The 25519-nt window shown below is 36.0% G+C and overlaps 1 protein-coding gene across 2 annotated transcripts in view; it reads right to left on the bottom strand.

Moving 5' to 3' along the window:
* Nucleotides 1-2209: 2209 nt before the first annotated feature.
* Nucleotides 2210-25519, bottom strand: part of LOC133865950 (lupeol synthase-like) — a 71200-nt gene continuing 47890 nt past the window's right edge. Inside the window, exons 1-19 of one of the 2 annotated variants that reach the window (XM_062302478.1) lie at nucleotides 12917-13002; nucleotides 12516-12713; nucleotides 9011-9196; nucleotides 8513-8602; nucleotides 8183-8380; nucleotides 7417-7501; nucleotides 7144-7310; nucleotides 6130-6318; nucleotides 5910-6023; nucleotides 5627-5746; nucleotides 5421-5543; nucleotides 5221-5319; nucleotides 5019-5075; nucleotides 4873-4919; nucleotides 4643-4786; nucleotides 3784-3961; nucleotides 3400-3480; nucleotides 3048-3131; nucleotides 2210-2610 (exon numbers count right to left, since the gene is read on the bottom strand). In XM_062302478.1, the coding sequence (XP_062158462.1) occupies nucleotides 2500-2610; nucleotides 3048-3131; nucleotides 3400-3480; nucleotides 3784-3961; nucleotides 4643-4786; nucleotides 4873-4919; nucleotides 5019-5075; nucleotides 5221-5319; nucleotides 5421-5543; nucleotides 5627-5746; nucleotides 5910-6023; nucleotides 6130-6318; nucleotides 7144-7310; nucleotides 7417-7501; nucleotides 8183-8380; nucleotides 8513-8602; nucleotides 9011-9196; nucleotides 12516-12710 (2268 nt within the window). In that variant the 5' untranslated portion in view covers nucleotides 12711-12713; nucleotides 12917-13002 and the 3' untranslated portion in view covers nucleotides 2210-2499. Of the gene's footprint in view, nucleotides 2611-3047; nucleotides 3132-3399; nucleotides 3481-3783; nucleotides 3962-4642; nucleotides 4787-4872; nucleotides 4920-5018; nucleotides 5076-5220; nucleotides 5320-5420; nucleotides 5544-5626; nucleotides 5747-5909; nucleotides 6024-6129; nucleotides 6319-7143; nucleotides 7311-7416; nucleotides 7502-8182; nucleotides 8381-8512; nucleotides 8603-9010; nucleotides 9197-12515; nucleotides 12714-12916; nucleotides 13003-25519 lie in introns of those variants that run through there. The other variant, XM_062302480.1, reaches the window with a different exon arrangement.

Genomic DNA, 25519 nt, shown 5'->3' on the forward strand with positions numbered 1-25519 from the left:
AAAATTGATTTTAAAAATTAACAATATTGATGACGAAAACAGTATTCATGATGCATTATCGCTCAGTTTGTGCAACTTTGTTTGTTTTTTTTTTTTTTTTTTTTTCTTTTGAAAAAATGTTCTAATTAATGTAACATAAAAATGAGTTTTTAGTTTTAGTTTATTTTGTTAATATTTTTATTTTAAAAAGAACAACAAAACAAAAAGGTGAAGAAAAAACTTTAACATATAAAAATATTTTTATCTGTTAATATATATTTTTCTTTCCCACTACGCTATATATGTCAATCGACTTATTGGGACGATGGGGGGGGATGAAAAGCTTGTTTGAAAGTTGAAAGTTGAAACAAAGACCATAATCATTAACGATATTATGCTAAGGATAATTTTCTACCACAAAAATGGATCTTATCTTATATTATATTAATTGACAAAAACTATTGTCAATTTTCTCAACAACCTCTTCTTTTTCTACTTTTCATCGATCTCAATGTGAAAATCCTAGTATATGGAATTGACAGAAGATGGGCTCCTTAATTAGCAATTGTAGTCTATGGAATTGTGCAACCTTCTTCTTCTTCTTCTTCTTCCTTTTTTTTTTTTTTTTTTTTTATTTTTTTTTTAAGGTTATTTTGTTAATATTTTTATTTTAAAAAGAAAAAACAAAAAAACAAAAAGGAGAAGAAAAAAACTTTAACATATAAAAATATTTTTATCTGTTAATTAATCTATATTTTTCTTTCCCACTAAGCTATATATGTCAATCGACTTATTGGGACGATGGGGGGATGAAAAGCTTGTTTGAAACCATGTAATTAGATGTGTTGATCTTATTTCGTTAAAAACACATTTGGTAAATAATATGGTGAACTCACATGCTTAGTAAAGGCTATAAAGATCTAGTACTTGGTCTCATCATATTACTTGTCTCAATTTTTGACTTTGTATATGCAATATGTGATTGGGATGGCTAGTGCATAGTCTCCATGAACAGAACCTTGATTTCGGAAAATGTTTGAGCCTTCTTTATTGCTTTTGAATCAATTTGAGGATACTATAGGATAACTGAGCATCAAATGTCAATCATGCATGTCATTTATGAGGGAGGAACTTGTTCTAATTAAAAAATTCTTCATTAAATTTTTAATATTATTTTTGTTGAGCGTTATATTTAAGATATTTTTTAATAAAAGCTTAGCTTGATTCTTCTCAATCTAGTAAATTGGCTATAGAGATCTAGTACTTGGTCTCATCAGATTACTAGTCTCAATTTTGTCTTTCTATATGCAATATGTGATTGATGGGATGGCTAGTGTATACTCTTCATGAACATAACCTTGATTTCGGAACATGTTTGAGCCCTTTTTATTGCCTTTGAATCAATTTGAGGATGCTATAGGATAACTGAAATGTCAATCAGGTCATTTATGAGGGAGGGACTTGTTCTAATTAAAAAAGTTCTTCATTATATTTTTAATATTATTTCTATTGAGCGTTGTATTTTAAATTCTTTTTTTTTTTTTTTTTAATAAAAGCCTAGCTTGATTTCTGTTAAAAAAAAAAAATCAAAACAAAAATTAAAGGATGAATTTCGTCTCGTTTGAGAAAGTCAGCATAACTTGCATGCCCCATCGTACATGTCTCAATTGAGTAGTTTAAATCGAGACATTATGGGAGTTGACAATAAGCAATATTGATCCTAGCCTTGTCAACAATCAACCAATATCTAGGACTATGGGAGTCGATCAAAGCCATATAAAATTGGCCGGTGACGATCGATGGATAGAGATAGGATTTGGATTCATAAGGAGCATGATTAAAAGATGGAATTGAACCAAAAGTGTTTAAAAATATTCAGAAAGTATAACAAAAAAAATCAATAAATAATTTTATAAAAAATTAATTATCGTTTAAGCACAAATATAGTCAGAAATTTTTATCGGAACGGGTCAAAGTATGAATGAGAAATATATTAAGATAGATAAATTCTAAAACATTTACTGTAGTCATTTTTGGATCATTCTGTGTTGATTTAACGGCTTAACTTAGGAAATGATTTTTTTTTTTTTTTATCAAAAAGTAGGAGTTTAAGACAGTTGAGTATGATATGTGGTATTTTATGAAAACGTGTATAAATGAGTGGTAACACAGACGAGAATCACGTGCAAAGAGAAAGGCAACACAGTCGCTCATTCAAAATTTAGAAAAATGATAAAACTATAATGTTTATATTACGTGGTATATATTGCACAATTATTTAACATCCACATATATTGTAATATTACATCACATGATTGAGTTGCTGTTTGTCTCACATCAAACTAATTATGACATAATTTTCATCTTTCTAGTAGTAGACAATTTTCTACATTTATTTGGAAACCTTTCTCAACATTGGTTACATGAAAGTTGGTTATTTATTGCAGAGACCATTCTCTTTCAAGCTAACTTGGGCTTCTGAAGCTCAATATGCAATCATTTGCTTGCTCATTGAGGTTATCATGCTAACAGGACTCGCCTCCGATATTCTCCAAGAGCCCATATTGGAAAAATGTTTCTATATGCTGCGTAGTTTAGTGTGCAATTTCGAAAAAATATTCCTGTCATTTCCTGTTACCAATAGCCATCGATTATACCATGCTTGAAAAATTAAATTAATACTTAAACATATTTTGATAAAAATAGAAAAGGAAAATCACAAACACACTTAAATGAACAAAGTTTTCCTTCAAATTGAAAAAAAAAAAAAAAAAATGCTACTATTCACACTAATTTATCACACCGATTTTACACTTGTTACGTAGCATGTTTTAAGTAACTTCCTATGTCGCTCATTTAGAGAAAATGAAAACTATGTAAAATACATCACGTGATCAACCGGTATAAAATTTATGTGAATAGTAGCATTACTCATTAAATTAATATATATTTTTAAAGCACGTGAGAATCATGTGCTTTAAAGATATATCACAATTTAATAAATTGAATTGGAAGAAAACTTTGTCAACTTATCTAAATGTGTTGGGTTCTAAATAGACATGAATTACCTGTTGAGGGAAGTCACCATCTTCCATATGTGAATTGATCAGTAGCCTTATTGCGCGATGAATTGGTGTTGGGTCTATCTCGGCCTAAAATTTTAAAAGCATTCAGAATCAACATATGGTATACGTTTGTACTTCCTAAAATTTGACACAGTTGAATACTTAAGCTTTAGATTTTCTTGACTTTATTTGTGTAAATCTTAATTTTTCTATTCATATGCATATTGAGTTCTTCAGTGATATTTCTTTGGTGTTCTTATGCAGAAATGCTATGTTATAATTATTCATCCCAAAAAAATGCTTATGTTATACACTGCAAATAGTTAACCATTTGAAGAGAAAACGATGGACCGACCTGCCCAGCATCCATGAGGCCTAACAAGGCCCATGCAGTTTGGACCAAATTTGCACGGTTGTCTTCTATATTCGTCCACACCTGTTTCACAATGAAACAAACTTCAGTTCTTTCCTCTCATTTACCTTGTTTCTTTTTTCATTTAGTTTAGTAGTATACATTCATTGAAGAGAGATATGCAACAATTTTACTGTTCAGATTATTAACAATTCAAACAGTAAATGTGAGAGAGTCCTTATGAGACTCACATGTCCGAACAGATTTTGGACAATCCATCTCATGTTCGGACAAGTAAGTCCTATAGAAGTTCTCTTACATTTGCCATCCGAAGCAAATTTATGGAGATCCTAATCCAAATTCAAATTTAAACAAATTGCTCCATACTTTGTTTCGGCTAGATAGGTAACTTTCCCCCCATCCACCATTAGGAAGTTGCTTTGATAGCAAAAATTCACAAGCTTTACGCAATGCAAGAGAATTTTTGTAGTTTCTTCCACAAGCAGCCAGCGCCTCTGCAGCAAACCACGTAGCATAGGTGTAGCAAATCCCCCAATTACCATACCTATAAAAATGATCTTTTCTCCTTCAATAATAATAATAATAACATATACTAAAATATTAATTGAATAATTAAATTCACTATTTCCTCTAAAGCTTAATTTTTTAGGAAAACTGGTTATTCAACATTGTATCAAAGTAGATATTGAGTTCTAACTTTGTATTCGTGCGATTTAACAACGTCACTAGAAAGAAAAGAAAAGAAAAAAAGTAAAAATTTGATGCAGTCTCCTATTGTTATACTAGGCTGCCATTGTCTAAGCAAAATCAGCAAGTTCTTTATCTGATCCTCTATCTACTACCGGCTCTGCTTAAAGCCGGGAACTCATCTCAAACAAAAAGATATAGTATCTAGAAATGGAAGCTCTATCCCCTTAGATGAACAAAGAATGAAATATGTTTGGCTTCACAATTTCTGAGTTTCCTGCTCACACTATATTTTGAATTAGGGGCTTAATTAGGTGTGTCGTTTGCGGGGAAGGCGAGATGTCAGTGTAGATCGGGCTGGTGTGTTTGTGTGGCCTAAAGATGTTCTGCAGTTGTGTCCTCGGTAGTGCCGGCGGGTGCACCTAGGTGGTCTTCGTCATGCGTTCTGGTTTTCTTGCTGCAGTAGTTTAATTGCTAAGCTATATATAGAGCAGTATTCTTCAAGAATTATGTGTGAAAAAAAAAAAAAACATATTACCATGATCCATCTAGTTCTTGCACATTTTCAATGAATTGAACTCCTCTGAAAATGCTACTGTCTATCTCTGTCCTCCGGTGCCTGGGATAGAATTTCCTAAAGAGTGCCAGACTTTGAACTGCAGATGAAGTGCACTCTACGTACCTATAAGGTGACACAACCTTTTTGTTAGTTGGCAAATTAATATGAGAAATACCTTGGTAAATGTTGTTGTGCTGAAGGTTTCTTACTCGTGCTCAATAAGGACATCTTCTAAGAACTCTGTGGGGTTGAGCTTCTGGTAAAATAGGTACAAGAATTATGTTAATGAGAGCTGGGTAAATATGACAATTTTTGTCATAAGTATGAACAGACTTATCAAGCTTTGAGAAGTTACCTCGAACCATTCATGTGCTCTTTGAGGCTCCCATGCAGGGAAACCACCATTGCTACTCTGTAGTGGCAATTAAACAAAAGTCAACTATTCATATGAAGTATTTGGGAAACAACTTATGCTTAATTGCTAACTCAGCTAGAAAACTGCTTGTGCTTAAATGCTAACTGAGTCAAAAATAGAATTTTAAAGGTTGAATTCTTACTTGTAGAGAAAGAAGGACATTCACAGCATCATAAAACCGCTCTGTCTCCAATTTTTCCCCCACAAGGTCTGGAGGCATTTGTGAGAACAAGATTGCAGCCTGCAAAAGAGAAGGTTTTGCCAAATGTCAGATTCTCCTTTGAAACAAACATCGACCATGTGTAGTTTTGATCATGTATTATGATAGATTTGAGACATTACCTTCAGCCCTTCAGCAGTGCAGTCAGAGACTTGCCAACCATGGTCTTGAATCGAGAATGTCCATGCTCCTTTATTTATGTGGCGGTACATGGCTTTGAAGTCCCCAGAAGGGTTTTCCGGGACCTAAAAAATACCATGATTAAGTTAAAGCAATATCTTTGATTAAAAAAATGTAAGGAATAGATCATACATGCATATATTCTAACCTGTGAAGCCTTTACAAATTCATGTGCTTTACGAAGTGTTGGCCAATACTCTTCGTTTAGATTACAAGAGAGAATTGCTTGAATAGCTAAACTTGCATCCCACATCTGACTGCCGAAACTCTGCATCAGATAAATCAGGCATCATTTAATTAGTACATTTCAAAATAAAATATTTGACTTTAAATGGACCAAAATTTTCCAGGATCAAACTTTTGAGTAAATGCTTCAAGTATATGTGATTATTGATTAACATGCACACATGTTTCTTGATGATATATATAACCTGAAATTTTAAGCCATCTTCTGCAACCCAATAGTTGTCGGGAATCCTGCCTAGATGAAGCTTGTATGCCTCCCCATTTGGATCTTCAACCCAACAGGCAATCAAACATAACGCCTGTACTAAATAACATTGGCAATTCAGTTCATTGATGACAAATACTTTGATTTATGTCTCTCTCATTTTGATTTGTATCTGCAACACTAGTACACTAGTTATTGACCTTTTCAACGCATGCAATGCAAAGGTATTCGGTGTTCTCATCCTCGTAATGTACATGACCAATTGCAGCTTTTAGTGCCTTCTCTCTCAACATTGAAAAGGGCCAACGCTTCAGGACAGGCTCGGCTACATGGTGAAGAAATCCCCATAGCATATCTTGTATGAGGGGATGCGGATAGTAGAGATCCTCCTAAATTAACAACTTGGGTGAGTTTTACATATGTATGCATTAATGTCACCAAGAATCTTTATAATTTTTTGTGTGATAATGCTTTTTTTAAGAACACAAAAGAATAAAATGTAATTGACTGTCGTGAATGCACCAGGAGGATTTGTCTTTTATTTATAATGAACTACATACTATAACTCCTCACAATACAAACTCTTTATTTATTGACAAAATTAATTTTAGGAATCCACCTAATAAAGCAGAAAATAACATAATAAAAAATAACACAATCACACAAGACCCAAAGATTTAAATGGCTCGGCTTAATAAGTCTACATCTACTGGTGGAGATGACAAACAGAAGGAAATTCACTATAACATGATGGAGTACAAAGAGTAGTGAAAGAAAACCACTCAAACCCAAAAGTTGAGAATGTTCTTGGACACTATGGTTTAGGTTGAACCCAATGAACCGGGTCATTGAATGGACCGCGAAGGCCCCAATCCAGGTAAATTTGGTTGGGTTGGCCAAAAATGAGATGAGCCAGGTTGAAGGCTGTGCAAAACCGGCTTGAAACCCTATTGAACCGGGTTGAGATTGGATCTGGTTTCTGTGGACTGGATTGGCTCTCATGTAAGAGGTATTGTACGCGTGCTTTGTCCTGGATTTGTAATGAACTACATGCTAGACCTCCTGAAGTTACAAACTCTTGATTTATTATTAATGAAACTCATGTGTTCCTCTTATCTTTGAAGAATTATGTTATAATAATATTGTCTTAGTTGCATACATTTTGTGAAGATTGCTGATGAGGATGTGGCATAGAGGATTAAGATTCAACTAACCTTTGCAATTGTGTTCCGGGCTTTATTCCAGTTAATTTGATGGTAAGGCTCGTTATATAACTCTTGTCTTAGTGATAGAATCAATTCAGTGATTCGACCAACGAACCTCTTCCCATATAAATAAGACATTGGCATGTAAACCAAGCGACAATAGCTTAACATTTTGCCTGCATTTAATGTAATGAACACCTTGAAATCTTTGAGAAATGTTTTAGTAGTATGTGCATCTTACGAAATGTGCTTTCCATAAAAAGGAATTGAGTGGAAAAAAACCTGGATGCATGGGGAAGACTTTAGGAAGAAGCCAAAACTCTGGGGGCAATGGATTGCAGCCTGCCCACTCATACACTCCCAGTACCTACACATGAGAAATTTGAGTGAAATTTGAGTTTTCACTCGACAGATAAAACAAGTTCACAATATGCTAAAGATTATATACAGTTTAAAGAAAATATGTACTTCCATCGTTTTGTAAGAGAGACTCTTGTAAATGCTTGATCTTTATATCCATGAATCTAAATGGAGAAGCTCAACCATTGTTGCCGCTACTAGTCTAGAGTTGATAAGTAAGTATGATGGAATTTTAAATATTTAAAGTACAATGTGTGGTACGATTTTTTATCTTTACTTAAACCTTAAAAAATTATTAAACACAAGAACTAAAATGCTGGCCAGGCCATCCTTGAAAGATTAAAATGGTGGTCAACCACTCCTTGAGAGATGGTTCGTCCATGCCTATTTTTTTAAGTATTTATTTTAGCTTTTAAGGCTTACATGACTTAATTCAAACTGTTTATTTTGTATAAATGACTTGAATTTTCCGAATTGCAACCCTTGTAATTTGAGGTCGCAATTTAGAAGAATTGCAGGGTATCCTGATATGGGATTTTATTCGGACATTAAAGATACACGACTCCAATGACTTTTTGCTTGCATATGTATATTATCAAGAAATCTAGCCACCAAAATGACATACTAATTTGAAGTGTCAGCTAGATAAAACCAACATAATTAAGGTAATGGTTTCATTTGGTCATACCGTGGCCCAAAACTTTCCCCATGAAGGAATAGCCACTAGACCACCATGGTCAAGGATCCATCTTCGGCCTCTAGCCATAGCCCCATCTTCACCATCTTCAGGTCCCTCTCCAAGTATTCTCAAGGCAATGTAGGACAAAGCTGACCCAAACATTGTGCTGTGACCCTCTATATGGAACCCCCAACCTCCGTCTTCGTTCTGCATATCCAACAAGTACACAAGTTTATAAAAACTAGCCAACTTTTTAGTTTTCTTGGCTTTTATACGTGTACACAAACTTATATTTAGAAAATAATAATAATAACAACAACAATAGTAATAATAATACACCTGATGATTATATAAGTATCGAAGAAGTTCCTTTTTGTGTTCTGGTGAAAAAATAACATTGAGATCTCCAGTGATGTATAATGCCATTACCTGCATATCATAATAATATCAAATTAATTAAGTTAATTAGATTTAACCAGTCGGTTAATTTATTTATCCATTCCAAAATGGCCAAACATAAATCCCATGAAATATATGCATGTGCATGTGTTTGACGTATTTTGGAAAAATAATATATATATATATATATTTGTTCATTTTTTTCCTTTTTTTTTGGGGGGGGGGGGGGGGGGGGCATGGAATATTAATATATTGTGGATAAAATTTCCTCCAAAGTGACATGTAATGATTACATGTTTGTATTAAAATTAAAATGCACGTGGGAATCAAGAAGGTTAACAGTTAATGGATGCATTTTATAATATATATCTTAGCGACAAGAAAAGTAAAATAAAGAATAAACAGGCATTTGTATACAAGGGTGAGAAAAATACATACAAAGGGTTGAAGGAAAAACAAGGGTCCAGAATTTTCAGCAGGCCAATGGCCATCATGAGCCTGAATGGAGGAGTAAAAGCTTAGTGCTCTTCTCAGTGTAGTAATCATTGCTTCCTTTGTTATTACCTCTGTCTCTTTCACTTTCACTGGTGGAGGAATTGGTGGACATGGGTTCTCCTTCCTAAGCTGTGAGTTTTTCATATCAAACAAAGAAATATGTCCAAGTGAAAAATAAGTCAGCTCCTCACAGTTAAAATTTTCTAGATTCTAACACAAATCACAACCATATAATCTAAATATTGGTGGACATGGGTGCCTTCAATTTTTTTTTTATTATTATTTTTTTAAAAAACAAAAAAGAAAAACATAGACTAGTCTAAGGCTAACAGACATTACCATATCAACCCAATATAATAAAAGTGTAATATATTGCATTACTTAGACAATATGTTCAAATATCTCAAACTTATTTCTTGGAAAGTCATTATATGTCAATTAAAGAGGTACGTAACATTATAGTATGTTGTAGAAAATTTCTTATAAACTGATTTGTAGGAAATTTCTGTCTTTTCTAATTGGTTAGGAGAGTAGCTGATATGTTGACTTTTATACCTAAAACATGGCCATGAAAAAAAATCAAGTGTTACAAACTAAATTTAAAGAAGGTTGTACTTTTTGATATAATTATAGAAAAATGTTAAATTCCACACAAGCCATCCACAAATACTTAAAAAAGTTAACCTTATAAGATCTAGCCGCCATTGGATTAGCCTTGATTTTTTATTTTTTTTTCCAAAACAAAAAAAAAATCCATTGATTACTAGATTTTGTCACGTCAATTTTGTGAAACATTTGTGAAATAAAAATATAATTTCTTACATTATTTATAAGAATAACATATGTTTGTTATTTAAAAAAAATATATATTATGAGTATTGGTAGGGATGCTACAGTTTTTACCACAAGTTCATTACAAACTAGTGAGACACTTATTATGTCAGGGATTAAAATGTAGAATGTCATGTAATAGTCTAAATGACACTTATTATAATTACAAATTAACTAGGCAATTCATCTAGTACTTATCACTTCAATTTTTAAAATGTAGACTGGCACGTAGTACTAGGGGCGGAGCCAATAGAGTCGAGAGGGTGGCTCTTGATCGCTCTGACTTGTCCAAAACTTTCTTTAGCATCGTAGAATTTTCTTGGTTGCCCAACTTGCCCTTCCTCGTTGGAGTGTGTTCCAAACACTTATTAATTTGTTCTTTATTTTATTCAACTATTTATTGTCATGTAACTAATCACAATATTATAAATTATTTCCCTTAGAAATTACCTTTATTAGTTGGCAATAGCTACTGGGAAGTCTGTTTGGATGCAAGAGTGGAATTCTTATTCTTTTAACCTTTTGTTAGTGTTTGCTTTTTCAAAAAATAAATCATATTTTATTCAACTTTTTCTAATATTATTTCACAAAGTCCAACCTCAAAATTCGCGCATCAAAATAAATTCTGATTTCAAAAATCGAACACCTAAATGGACTTGTCTTTTGACCTTTTCAACTACAGTTTTTTACACTCCTACATGTTATAGCCGTTGGTGATTGGACCTTCTTGTGATTGTTGGTTGCTAGCTTATTTTGTAACCTAACACTTTTCTAGCTAAGAATAATATATTCTTTGGGTATTCTGAAATATCTCACAAGAAAATAAGTTGTTTTATTAAACGGTTTGTTTTTGGAAGTACGTCCTTAACAAAGACAGATGCTACAGTTTAATTATTGGAAGTTGCGTGTAAAGGGATTCGATCGCACCAATTTAAATACACCAGGAGACATGAATAAACTTTTAAAGATAACGTTTTACTGTGATTCTATAGCATTGTGAGATCTTTTTATATTCTACTTTCATCTCATATATTTTATTTATCTTATTATTAATTTTAAGATTAATATTATTTTGTTATAAATAATAATTTTTACACCATCAAAATTATTTCCCAACACTTCAATCACTCACTCTGAGCTAAGCACAACACCACTATCTGAAGCAAGGGCGGAGGCACTTAGAGGGTGGGGGATCCATGGCCCTCTAAAAAATTTCAAAACCCTTGAAAAAATATTATTTTTTAAGGGTTAATTATATGATAGCCCTGGCAAATATGAAATTCAACGCCCTCAAAAAAATTTATTCTACTAGTAAAAACTAGATTGAGCAGTAAAATGAAATATGACTTTCTAGCATATCATTTGATAGCTAGTTTATATTAAGAAATAAATATCTAAAGATTTCACTATAGAAATGATAATGGATGAATTTTACTACAATACTTATGACTTATGACTTAGTATGTGTTGGAAAATATTCCTAATAGTTAATGAATGGGCCCAAAAGCCCATTCATTGTCCTCTCTATCGGGCCCATCAACCAGGCCTCATATCTGGGCTCACTAACCGAGCCCCTTTGTACAGGGCCACAATTCGGGCCATGTGAAAACCCACTAATCGATCCCATCCGAAAATGACCCATGATAGCCTGGGATTTCACTGAAACTCCGAGATATCCAAGAGAGGTCCCCAGTATGTTCCGACCCATGATCTGGCCATTCATGCCCCAGAGCACGTGTATACACTATCTAAGCACAAGAAGGCGTGCCTATTCAACACGTGTAGACCCGTGTCCCAAAAGATTCTAAGGTCCACGTTCCGGATCACATGGTTGCACTTGCCCACGTTCCGAAAATAGAAACCCATGATCCAAGAGCCAACTCCCACCTATTTCGGGGATAACCGAATCTCCCCTCTCTATAAATATAAATATATGCATGCAATTAGGTATTCGACTATGGAAATTTTTCTAAAAAGAGCAAACTTCTTGTTATACGGAGAACTGAATTAAGAATCGAAGTAGGATAGCTAGCACCCCCAACAAGCGTCCTCATGAACTTTTTTGTTTTGTAGAAGAAGACTATCCAATTGGTTGAAGCTCTTGTCACGTGACGGAAAACCGTTTTAACAATATGAAATTAAGTTTAAGACTTGCTTGTTATTATTTTACACAGAATTCTTTGAGTTCGCCCCTGATATGCAGATTCTGAACTATGCTTATTCATGTATACAGAAGAAACCCAAAGACCTAGAATTGTACGTAACTAAAGCTAGAAAATCGATCCACTTAAATTCTCCAAGAAATCTGCAAGCTTTCGAGTTTTTTTTTTTTTTTTTTTTTTGAAAATTCATTTAACGGTCTTCGTTCTTTCCTTTTCTTTCTTTCTCCAGGACATTTAACGATCTTTGTTTGATGTCAGATGTGATCCGTAATCCATTTACTCACTTGCTCAGAACAACCAAAAAAAAAAAAAAACCATTTTTAGTCTTATCAACTTTCCCTTAGAAGCCTATCTCTTCCTGTACAAATTGATGATTTGACTGATCAGTAGAAGCCATAAATTTACGTCCAATAGCGCTTCTCAAAGAAACTATATATATAGGCATGTAAATATACCTGCATCCTCATGAAAAGATCAGCGCTTTGTTTAGTCCGAAATCGATTATTCTTGAACTCTTGACGGGCCTTTTCAACTTGAGCACGTTCTTCGGGAGTGCCGGCACTAGGGTCGAATTCCCAGTGTTGCCGCCCAATGAAATTGTTTCCACTCACCAGCCCCGGCCCTCCTTCCGCTATCTTCAACTTCCACATCCTCTATATACACATTGAGACACTATGATTTTCAAGTAATGTATATTGCCAAAAACAACTATGTGTATATATATGAAATTAATGACTACGTAGAAATTATGCAGCAAACAGTATAACATGCAAAAAGAAGTTTGTCGCCGAAATGGCCGGAGATATCGACTAGATGAAAATAAAGAGAGGTTGATGATTGATAATTTCTTGAATACCTTGAAAGATTTTTAGAGGAATATAACTTCTGTGTTTGTTCGCTCAAGATCGAGTAGCAAGAAGATGGCACGTCTAGAGAAAGAACACTTAACTGGGATGCAAAATAGGCAGAAGACTTCCCCCTATATTTAAGGGGAGGGAGGGAGGGAGGGAGAGAGTAGAGAGAGATCGTCTGGTAGGACATATTTTGACTGTTTCGGTCCCATGCACGTGTCTGTCCCTTTCTAACACCTTTGTAGCACGCATATAATAGGATTTGATACTCTCTATTTTAAATTAAATGAAAACTATTAATTTTATAGTCAAAATTTAAAATTGATGTATTTAATAGTGTCTATAATTTTACATTATTTAATTTTTTTTAAAACATCATATACACTATTAAATGCATCAATTTTAAATATTAACTTTTTATTTAAAATTAATAATACCAATTTCACTAAATGAAATGAATATGGAGATCTTATTCCTTAGGCCACCGGAACTCCCACAGCATTGAAAAGGACAAGCCAAATGGATAAGAAAAATTCACATTTTTTAACCAATTCACTATAAGTGATAAAGTCGCTTATCCCAAAACTCACACGAGACTACTTTAAGTGATAAAGTCGCTTATCCGAAAACACACACGAGACTACTTTTAAGTGATAAAGTCGCTCTGTTTGAAATGTGGTTTAGATGGAATTTTTAATTTTTATTATTATATATGTGATGGGAAAGTGAGTGTTTTGTTTTCAGGTTGTTGTCCTTAGTCCCCATATAATAAATGTCTCTTCCCACTGGCTCAAGCTACTATATAATGATCCTTATCTCCTTATGAAATTAAGAGAAAGTCTACGACTTGGCTGGGACCGGGCTGACATGTCAGCCTTGTTATGTCCGCCTCTATCGTTTAACAACTTTAATTTTTCAGGATTAGATTTTAATTTGTATCATAGATGGTATCTCGTTCATGGCTAGAAACAGAAATAGTACATCCGTCCAAATTCTGTCCATAAATTGACAGAAGTAAACATTAATACCCTTCAAAAAGTAACGCATGCCTCTATACTTCATTAAAAATTAAAAAAATAGAAAACTATAATATATATATATATATTTAAAAAAATAGGTGGTTGAGGCAATCCCATGGCCAGTCTAGGTCGTTTAAATCACTCGTTTGGCCCGGGGGTAGTTTCATCCACCTCGTTTGGCCTAGGGGTGGTTGAAACCACCACCAAGGCCCATGGGGGTGGTTAGAACACCTCTAGACAGGCCCCAACCACCCCAATTTTTTTCCAAAGGGATGGCTTTCATAGATATTTTTTTTTTTTTTTTAACAGGTGTAGTTAATTGTCTAATTTTTTAAGGGTTAAATACCCCATTGGTACCAGAGTTTTAACTGTTTTTAAATTTAGTACCTAAGTTTTGTTTTGTATCATAGGTGGTACATGAATTATGGGTAAAAACCCAGTTGGTGCATTTGTTAGATTTTTCATCCAAAACTTAACGTCCGGCCATGTCATTGCCACATGGTGCCTTATTAACGCGACACCTGTCCTCCTGGCCACATCATTTGCTACATAACTGTCATCTCAGTAAGGCATGCTACATGTATGTTCGATTAAATCATAATTAAAACTTGTTTTAATTAAACAACGTTTTGTTTCGAAATTTTTTTACCGTTGGTTAAACTTATTGAACAATAGAGAAGAGAACAAACATAATTTGAACATTGCGAAAATCGACCAAAACTAGGGTTCATATGCCATTTCCCCCAAATTGAAGAACCAACACTAACTAGAACTGGTGCTCCGGTCGACTGTTCTTCCCTAACCCCAAATCTGAATCTTCACAAGATCATCTCGAATTTAGCTTCCCGTGGACGACATTCCCCAAAAATGCTGAAAATCGTTGATTCCTAACCAGCTCGGGTACAACTGTTTTTTCCCAAACGAAACGCGGAATCTGCAGCAAATCAGGCCGATCTTTAGCTCCCCGTAGATGATACCAACTTTTCCGTGGATGAGATGGCATCAAGTCGCCTACGAGATTGGAAAGGGAATGAAGTTTCCCGTGGTTTAGAGAAGGTTGGTTGTTTAAATTTGTTTCGTTTGGATTTAGATAATGTAGAAATTTTTTTTTTTAATTTTTTGTTTTAAAAAAAAAACATGTTTTCATTTTAGATTTAGATTAATGTTTAGTTTGTTCTTTGGATTTAGTCATCTTCTGAATCGGTGACCCGCGAAAAGGGGTCCTATAACTGTTACTGCGATTCACCTGCACAATTGAAGGCCTCCTGGACTACAGATAACCCTAGAAGAAGATTTTGGGGTTGCACCACCTACAATTCAAGAATAAGCATTTTTTATGATTGAAGTACTTCCTATAAGGGTGAGTTATTAATTTACTTCAGCATACAAACAAAAGCTGCATACAAAATTTTCACATGGAAGGACAACCCGACTTGTGCAAGAGGTGAGAAGGTTTTAAAATAGATTATGAAGAAAGTTAATGAGCTGGATGATGAAAATGGTAATTTGGTGGCAAGGTTGAAAGACTTGGAGAATGAAAGAGACAGTTGAATGGAAAGGGTTAGGTAATTGTAGAAGGGGGATGCTAAACGCATGGAAATCATCAATTGTCTAGAGAAGGAAAATGTCAACTATGGGGCAAGAGAGAAATTTCTGATGTATGCTTTGTTCCTATCATGGGTTACCATGCTGTTAATTGGTTGTGTTGCACTTATAAAATGATTTGTAAAAGATATTTGTATATGTATGGGAATTATATAACTTTGATACGTACTAATTTATTTAATGTTGTTTATTTAAATTGTATCACAAATAGTACTTATGTTTTATCAAGGTACTACTTTTAGTACCTAAGTTTTACTGTAGTTTCACTAATGGTACCCCATGTATATTTGACGCTGTATCTTAAAAATGTCCAAAAGTTTAGTTCAGGTCTTGTAAGTAGTGCAACAAAGTTATATTAACCCAAGGAAGAAAGATCAAAACTAAATGGGAAAAGTACTTATTTATAAAATAATACAACAATAAAAAAGAAAAGAAAAAAGAAAAAAGAAACTTGGGTCGGACAACACTTGCACAAGATAGAAGAAGGTTTTAGTGAGATATGATGGAATGAGAGGCTAGAAAGCATACCTAGGGTATATATAAAGGTTAAAGAAGTGTTTTAGAGTATTCTCACACTTTACTAACAAGATAAGTGTGACTTTTCATGTAATTAAGGAAGAGTAATGAATTTGTATAAGAAATGATAATAATGTTCCTTGGGAATGAATAGGGTTGTATTGAAAGATGAAGTGGGTTGAATGAGGGTAGTGATGGTTAGATGGCTAAGATAGAAGGTGGTAAGATGGAAATGCTAAGAGAATGAGAGAATGTCATGTGTTATCCATCATGTGCAAGTGAGTCCCCCCACATTTAAAATTACATAAGTTTCTCATTACATCACTCAAAACAAGAAGAAAATTAATAACTGTAGATTATAAAAAATACACTTTAAAATTTAATACTTACCCCTAAAGTGATTTTCTAGAAATGATACCAAGCGTCTCGATCTCTTAGAGATTCAAATGGGCCTTTGGAAAGTGACTTAATTAGTGAAGATGTCAGCAATGTTGTCCTTACTTCACTTCCAAAACTTCAATTGAACCCTTAAGCACCTTTTCATGAATAAAATGGTGCTCAATCTCAATATGCATTGTCCTTGCATGACAAATCTGATTATAGGAGCATTAGGAGACAATGTAAACTGATTTATGTATGCGGCTGATTATGAACACTAGTGACACCACTAGTATTCCCAATAATATCACCTTCCGCCTTATAATATGAAGAGACTTCATCGGCAACATCCCGAGAAACAATAAATTTATGGGTCTCGAGATCCATGCACTTCCTGTAACGATCCACTCCCAACAACACAATATTGTCCGCTTTTGGTTTCCCTGAACCAAACTTCCAGGAGGTCACCCATCATCTATCAAAACTCCACAGTTAAATGCTTTTGCAAGAGTAGTATTAAGATGGGAGACTTCCTAAGAAGTCTAGTTTAGGGGAGCCAAAAAAACGGACAATATTGTGTTGTTGGGAATGAGTCGTTAGACTTTCACCTTTTTTTTCTTTAATCATATCCAATAAAGATGCATTGTCGAGCCTTGGCATCCAATTTAGTTCTTATCTACATCTGGCAGCTGCATGAACATAACAAATAGAGCCAAAAATCTTGAAGTGCTTGACACTAAGCTTTTCTTCAAACATTAGCTCATATAGTGATTTCACGTTTATCGAGCTAAGAGATACCCGGTTAATCATATAAGCGGCACAGGTCATACCCTCCTCCCATAGTCAAGCATTCGACCTCTTTTTGTCATTATTTGGGATCGATATCACGGTTTTGTTTGAAGTCTTGGATGAGATTGATCCCCATAACTGGCCGGCTTCTTGTGTATATATCACTTGTACGTAGTAAATACTCAATATCATCAAGATTATATGTTTTTGATCTGATTTTATCGATCCACGTATATGCATGAGAACTACAGTTTAGAGGAAGCAAATTAGGTTTATACTTTCATTGTACGTACTTCATCTTCAAGTTTGAAGTTACAGAAGATATTTCTTGGGTATTTCCAAGAAGATATATACGGGATGGTGACGGCCGAGGGTAGCCGCATTTTATTACATTGAATGCAATTATCCACGACTTCAGCTTGGATTCCATGATAACTACGAACGCTAGATTTACTACGCAACAATTCAAAATTTCAATCGGCATTCCTCCTTTGACTCTAAGTTTTTTAATTCCTTCAACTTGCTAGTTTCTTACAAAATATAAAATAAAAATTAGCTCTTAATTAATCTTTACTTATAAGCCAAACAAAAGATAAAAGAAGAATAATTGATAAACTATGATAAGATAGTGATCGATCCACATATCAACTTTGACGGATACTAACAATTTTCACACACAATATAGTGGCTCGTATGTGCGCGTTTGTTACACAATAAAAATTAGCTCATAATATATAGTCAATTGATTAAAGATCTTTTGCACGAAAGATAATAAAGCAAAAATAAAAAATAAAAAATAAAAATAGAGTAATAAGATAATATTTGGATGCATATATCTGAGTAAACTTACAGATATATATATATATATATATATTTTACTAAATATTTGGATAATATTTAGATGGCCGGTTTGAATATATTAGATCTATTTAGATGGTTTGAGATATAAAAGATCTATTTGCCAGTAAAACTTAAACCCATTTTCCTGTCATGCATCTTTACATATTTATAAAATGTTTAAGCAAGATGTTACTCGTGGTACAAGATGTTCCATCTTCTTATAGTGTCATCTAACTAATGTACACTATTTGTGCTTGAAAAGGTCAGCATCCTGAGAGCATATCCAGTAGAAGTGCTATTTTAACCAAAAAGTTAAATTTGGCTATTTTTATCTCTTTTTCTTCTTCCAGCAGAGTAGCTACTATAATTTTTTTCCTAACTTCATGAACAGTAAATAGCCACTATTGGCTATTCACTGTTCACATATCTACTTTTGTTTTTGTTTTTGTTTTTTGTTTTTTGTTTTTTTGTTTTTTTCTCTTCCCTCTTTCTCTCACTCCTCTCTCTCGCCCACCGAAGAATCTCTCGCCCACTGGAGAAGACGAGGTCTGACGCCGACGCCTCTCTCTTTGCGTTGACGCCGCTCCTTTGAATAGGCACCGGTCTCCTCTCTAGGCGCCGACGCCGAGGTCCGACCGAGCCTCCCAAAGCTCTAGAGCCGAACGAGACCGTCCTTGACGACCCAGATGTCGACGCCGTCTACGTGCGTTGCTGGCCGACTCCACCGTCTTCGTCTCCAGGAACTCCATAATCTTCGGCTTCCCTACCGTCAGATCGCCCACCACATGGTACAGAAACACCGATACCATTCTCAATCCCTTGTTTGTTTGCCGAGAAACTCCAAGGAGAAGCAAAGAAAATGTTGAATTTATGAAAAATTACCTCACTACACCGCACCACCGACAATCGACCACACTAGCCACCATCGACCGCACCAGCTACCATCGACGATTTTGAGCCTTGGGTGTGGGTGGGCAAGGCTGGTTTCAGTGGTTTGGTTGTGGGTTTGATGGGGTTGGCTGGTTGGGGCCGAGGACGGAAGAGAGAGAAAGAAAATAAAACAATAAAAAAATATTAAAAAATATTATTTAAAGAAAATAAAGAGTGGGATAGAGATTATTGTTGAAGTGTTTTTAAGATAACTAGTAGTTAAAGTAAAGATTGACACTTTTTGAGTAGCTATTTTAACTACAACTGTTGGAGATGCTCTGAGAGCCTTGTAGCTAATGTAGACTACTTGCCGCCACCTATAACATACAGGCTTGGATAAAGGTCATTGTGCGACGGGCTCTGGGTATTATACGGATTGAGATCCAGTGTAATATTTTTCTGACTTTTGTCGTATAGAATTGCAATAAAATAGGGGCATGTAAATGCAGGGAGATATATGTTCACACAGGTATTTGAACAGTCTGAATAAATAAGGGTTTATTTTTATTTTATTTTATTTTTATAGACGAATAAATAAAGGTTAAAGTTGTTTGAATACCTGCGCGAACACGTAGAGTGCACCTCCCTACATTCACATACTTATGCAATAGGATAAGAATATTGTAGTAGATATTAATCCCTACATGTTTCACACCCACCACACATGCTGCCTAATCAATTGTCAACCTAAGTCAAATCCTATATGATTAACTGCAATAGATTTATGTGTGTAGAATCTAATCCTATATTTATTATAAAAAAAAAAAAAAAAACTAAATATGTCGTTGTCTACAACTACTACTTGAATTAAAAGTCACGTTTTTTTAACTTGTTAACTTGTTTTTTTAAAAATCACGATTTTGCCACCCATTTATCCTTTTTTTTTTTTAAAAAAAAAAAAATCACATTTTTAAATAATATATTTTAAATTGTTATTTTAAAATTGTATATCCAAGCGAATCTTAACCAACTTAATTTAATTTAATTAATTTATTATTATTAATTTTGTAATTAACGTTAACTTTAATGATGAATCATCATGTAATAACTAATTCGATTACTGGAAATTAAAAAATATTTAATAATGCTTTGGCGGACAAAGCGAATTAAAGATTTGAAGTTTTAATTTATATATACTACCAACTAAGTTTTGCTTATACAAATTAATGAGACTCATTGCACCAAAGGCTCATCCCACAATAACTCGATCTACAATTCTAGTTTCATCATCCGTTTTAGAGAGGAAAAATAAAAAGGAGGAATTTTGAGTTTTTTTAGTTTTTTATGGTTGTTGGGCCAATGGATCCGAGAATTGTTAAACAACTCCACACTGATTCCCCTCTTAAACTACATCAATAACCGTCCCATGATTAATTCCGGCATGAAATGATACCCACGAAGGGGCTCGTGGGGTGTAGTGAATATTCGCAGTAGGGAAATGTTCGATGAATGCGTAACACATGGCAAATGGTTATAGAATAATCCATTATAAAGAGTGGCAAGCATCCTGTGAATGCTCTAATATTATTCTCTTTTATTCATAGCATTTGAATTATCTCCTACCAGCCAATTCCAGCAAGCTCTTTTGCTAAATTCTTCTCTCTTTAATTTGCAAGCACTTTCGGTCCTTGCATCAGCACACAGTCAATTGTTCTACCAATTAATGGTTATTTTTTGTCTTCCTACTTGCATTGGATGGTGTAGTAATTTGAAGCAAGCAAGGATTCAGAGGACTAGATCCATCTTAAGTACTTGTGTTCACATCTTTGATGAATCATTCACCTACTTGTGTACTACTGCTTATATTGAGCAATCATGAATGGCAGTCTAGAAGACAGACATAAACAAATAATATATATCACATATAGTTTGAAACTTGATTCAAGGATGTTGAATTACAATTTTACAAAGTTAATCAAACTGACCAAAACTGCTGTACATGGTTGTACCAGGTCGCCCTTTAGCAGACATTTTGATTAAATTGATAATATGTGTCATAATCAGATTGACTTAGCTTGGTAATTTTATTTATTTTTGGAAGTTGAAAGATCTTGTAGCTATGCTTAAGTTATATGCCAGGCTACATCAATAATTCTTTATTTGCAACTTACAAGAATCGTGGGTTTCACAATTGATTGCTGATTCGAAGAAGCAATAATAAATTGAATATAACTAGAATAATGCAAGCAACCCTAGCTAGCCTTGTCGTTGTTGTTGACTTCTTGTTGATCATATATTTATTTCTGGGTTTCAGTCTGTAAGAAGTCAAGTCTAAGATCTTACTCTAGATAATACTTGTTTAAGAAGTAAACAAAGGTTCTTTATTTGAGGGGATCAATAGTAAGGGGCAATGAATTCTAACTTAAGTGACATGTCTTCAAATAATAATAATAATAAAATAAAATAATAATAACAATAATAATAATAATAATAATAATAATATATTTCTTATGTCCACATTTATGTGATAAAAGATGATGGCATAGGTTCAAGAATTAAATATTATAAAAATGAGGGGTTATCTCTTACAGTCCATTTAAATAAATTTTTCTAGGATATTTAGCTACCATTGTTTTAGATCTAGTTTGCTCGGAGCATATCTGATGTTCAACTATTTTTTTACATGGGTTAGTAGAAGATGAAAGTCATAGATAGCACTTTATTGTAAGAATTTTGTTTGTATCTATGACTATGTAACCTCATAGCATGTGGTTATGATTTTGCAAAGGCTTATGCTTTGTAACGTAAGAGCTTTATGCTCGTGATCTTTGATCAATGAAATACTAAGACCTTGTGATAAAAAAAAAAAAATGTTGAGCCGAAGTGGATATATAGCTGATGCAGGAGGGTCCGAGTCTGATGACGCTGAGTTGTCAGATTGCACAATAAAGGCGCTGAATTACTTGGAGCAGGCGGATCAGCGCAAAATTAGCAAGAAATCGTAATCTGACCTAATTGGGGCAATTTCCGAGTGCGCCGCAGTAATTTGGCCATAACTTTGGCTACGTGTATCCGTTTCGCGCCCATGACCCCAATTCGGAAAGCTCTCTTCGGCGCGCACGTCGTGGCCACCGAGCTTCGCTCGGTGCGCCTCGTTTCGAGCCCCAAAATCCGCTGTTTTCCTTGTCAAAACCTTAATTTTAGATATTTTTTGCCATTTATGGTAACTTTTCGCTTATTGTTTTGGAGGTGATTCTGAGCCCGATTTGGACCAGATTTTCGACAGAATAATTATTTTATTATGTATTTCGTTTTATTAGGGTTTTCGGGATTTTGCTATTTTTGGCAAAAATTCTCCTAAACCTAATTTTCAGCTATTTAAGCCCGGCTTGTGGGTGTTTTTCGACAGTTCATGGTTATTGATCAATTATCAAATTTCAGAGTTTTTATCTCTGTTTTGGGGTGAATTTCTTGTTTCTTCCTTGCAAATTACTTACTGATTAGCCTACAGAATAATCGCCATTCTGTTCCGGCGTCAATTGGTATCAGAGCTTCAGCACCTTCCTGAGACGTGGTCTTCATCAGTTCCGATGGCTGGTGGTCGTGGTCGTGGTGGTCGTCGTGGGCAGGTTCTGAATGAGGAAGCTCCGCACCGTGATCGTAGCGTTCAGGACGTGATGATTGAAGATTTGCAGAGGCAAGTTGCAGAATTAACCCAGCGCCTTGCGGTGCAGGAATTCGGCAATCGTGAGATGGAGAACTCCGATTCCGATTCCACCTTCGACAACCCGTATCACAATCCCGTTCCAAACCGGGACCACCGTGGTCGGGAACGTCATCATGGAGCCCTCGGTTTCAAGGTAGACCTGCCCGAGTTTTCTGGCACGTTACAAGCCGAAGGTTTCGTCGATTGGTTGAATGAGATAGAGCGGATTTTTGAGTATAAGGAAGTCCCTGATCGCGACAAAGTGAAACTGGTCGCAATCAAATTAAAGGGTCGAGCATCTGCGTGGTGGGAGCAGTTGAAGCGATCCAGAGAGAGGCAAGGCAAGGCCAAGATCACTGATTGGGAGAAGATGAAGATCAAGATGAAGAGTCACTTCCTCCCGTTTGGCTACACTCAAACCCTGTTTCAGCGACTTCACTCGTTGAGGCAAGGCATGAGATCGGTGGATGATTACACCGAGGAGTTCTATCAGCTGATCGCGCGGAATGATTTATCTGAGACAGAAGAGCAGATGGTGGCGCGGTATTTGGGAGGATTGCGACAGCCCCTACAAGATGCCCTCAGCCTACACTCGCTGTGGACTGTTTCAGAGGCCTATCAGCGTGCACTTGTTGCAGAGAAGCAGCAGAACAAGCGGCCTGTGGTTAGAAGCGATCAAAGCAACCGTCCGGTTCGGCCCCAAGAATTCCGTCCTGTTCAGCCGCCAACACCGGGTAATGGTAATACTAACCCTAATGTTAAATGTTATCGATGTGGGGAACAGGGGCATAGGGCAAGTGAATGCAGGAAACCTGCCAGCCAGAAGGGCAAAAACCTCCTGCTTGAGGAAGACATGGTAGATTACACGTATGAGGAGACTGGAGATCCAGTGTATGACGAAGATGGGGATGAAGAGGTGCTGTATGGAGACGGCCAAGAGACTCTCGTCATTCGTAAGAGTCTGCTGACTCCCAAGGGGGACTCTGGAGATGATTGGTTGAGAACCAATATTTTCCATACCACTTGCACGGTGGCCAACAAGGTATGTAAGATGATCATTGATAGTGGTAGTTGCGAGAACGTAGTGTCTGATGAGGCTGTCCAGAAATTGCAATTGAAGACCGAACATCATCCTAAGCCATACAAGCTATCGTGGCTCAGCAAAGGAAGTGAGGTAAAAGTAGATAGACGATGCCTAGTATCTTTTTCTGTAGGCAAGAAGTATTTTGACAATGCTTGGTGTGATGTAGTAGCTATGGACGCTTGTCATATATTATTAGGCAGGCCTTGGCAGTACGATCGCAGTGTGGTACATGATGGCAGGAAGAATACTTATTCCCTTAGCATCAAAGGGAAGAAGATTGTGTTAGCACCTCGTCGGGATGGAGCCAATCCTACCCAGGTAGCCGATAATACTAACCTGCTTTCTTTGTCTAGGTTCTTAGTCGAAGTTGAGCGTGAAGACAGAATTTATGCGTTACTGCCTTGTGGGAATAGTGCAGTAGACGAGGCGCCAGAATTGCCGCCAGAAGTGCAGCGGATGCTTTCAGAATTTTCTGACCTCATGCCAGAAGATTTTCCCCCTGGACTACCACCAATGCGAGACATCCAGCATCAGATTGACCTTATTCCTGGGTCGATTTTGCCGAATAGACCAGCCTATCGCCTCAGTCCCAAGGAAGCGGAAGAGTTGCAACGGCAAGTGGTGGAGTTGCTGGAGCGGGGCTACATCCGTGAGAGTATGAGTCCATGTGCCGTTCCTGCCCTGTTGGTACCAAAGAAAGATGGTTCATGGCGCATGTGCGTTGATAGCAGAGCCATCAACCGGATCACCGTAAAATACCGGTTCCCAATTCCTCGCTTGGATGATATGTTGGATCAGTTAGCCGGTTCTCGGGTCTTCTCCAAAATTGATCTTAAAAGCGGCTACCACCAGATCAGAATAAGGCCTGGAGATGAGTGGAAGACGGCGTTCAAAACGCAACATGGGCTGTACGAGTGGTTGGTGATGCCTTTTGGGTTGTCCAATGCACCCAGTACCTTTATGAGGTTCATGCTTCAGGTTCTGCGGCCTTTTATGGGGAAATTCGTCGTGGTGTACTTCGACGATATCCTTATCTATAGTCCGACCTGGACGTCACATTTTGAGCACCTCCGTGCTGTTTTCAGTACGTTGAGAACGGAGCGCCTCTTCGTTAATCAGAAGAAGTGTTCGTTCTTCACTACATCGGTAACCTTTCTTGGTTTTGTTGTATCTACTGATGGTGTCCATGCAGATCAGTCCAAGATAGATGCCGTTTTGGAGTGGCCCCAGCCAAAGACCTTACATGACGTGAGGAGTTTCCATGGGTTGGCGTCCTTCTACCGCCGATTCATCAGAAATTTCAGCACCCTGATTGCTCCCATCACAGAGTGCCTCAAGGGTCGTGAGTTCCAGTGGTCTGAGGAGGCAGAGATCAGTTTCCAACTGGTCAAGCAGAAGATGACCGAGGCACCAGTTTTGGCACTCCCTGACTTTGAGAAGGTGTTCGAATTAAACTGCGACGCATCTGGAGTTGGCATTGGAGGCGTCCTCAGTCAGGAGGGGCGTCCCATAGCTTTTTTCAGTGAGAAGCTATCAGGATCAAAGAAGAATTACTCCACTTACGACCTGGAGTTTTATGCCATCATTCAGTCTCTGAAGCATTGGCGTCACTATCTAGTCCACAAGGAGTTTATCCTTATTACCGATCATGAGGCTCTGAAGTACATCAATGGTCAACACAAGCTGAGTAGGCGACACGCCAAGTGGGTGGCATACTTACAAGAATTTACCTTTGCACTAAGGCACCAAGCAGGAAGTCTGAACCGAGTCGCAGATGCCCTGAGTCGTCGTACAATGCTTC

Source organism: Alnus glutinosa, chromosome 4 (assembly GCF_958979055.1).
Source record: "Alnus glutinosa chromosome 4, dhAlnGlut1.1, whole genome shotgun sequence".
NCBI lineage: Eukaryota > Viridiplantae > Streptophyta > Magnoliopsida > Fagales > Betulaceae > Alnus > Alnus glutinosa.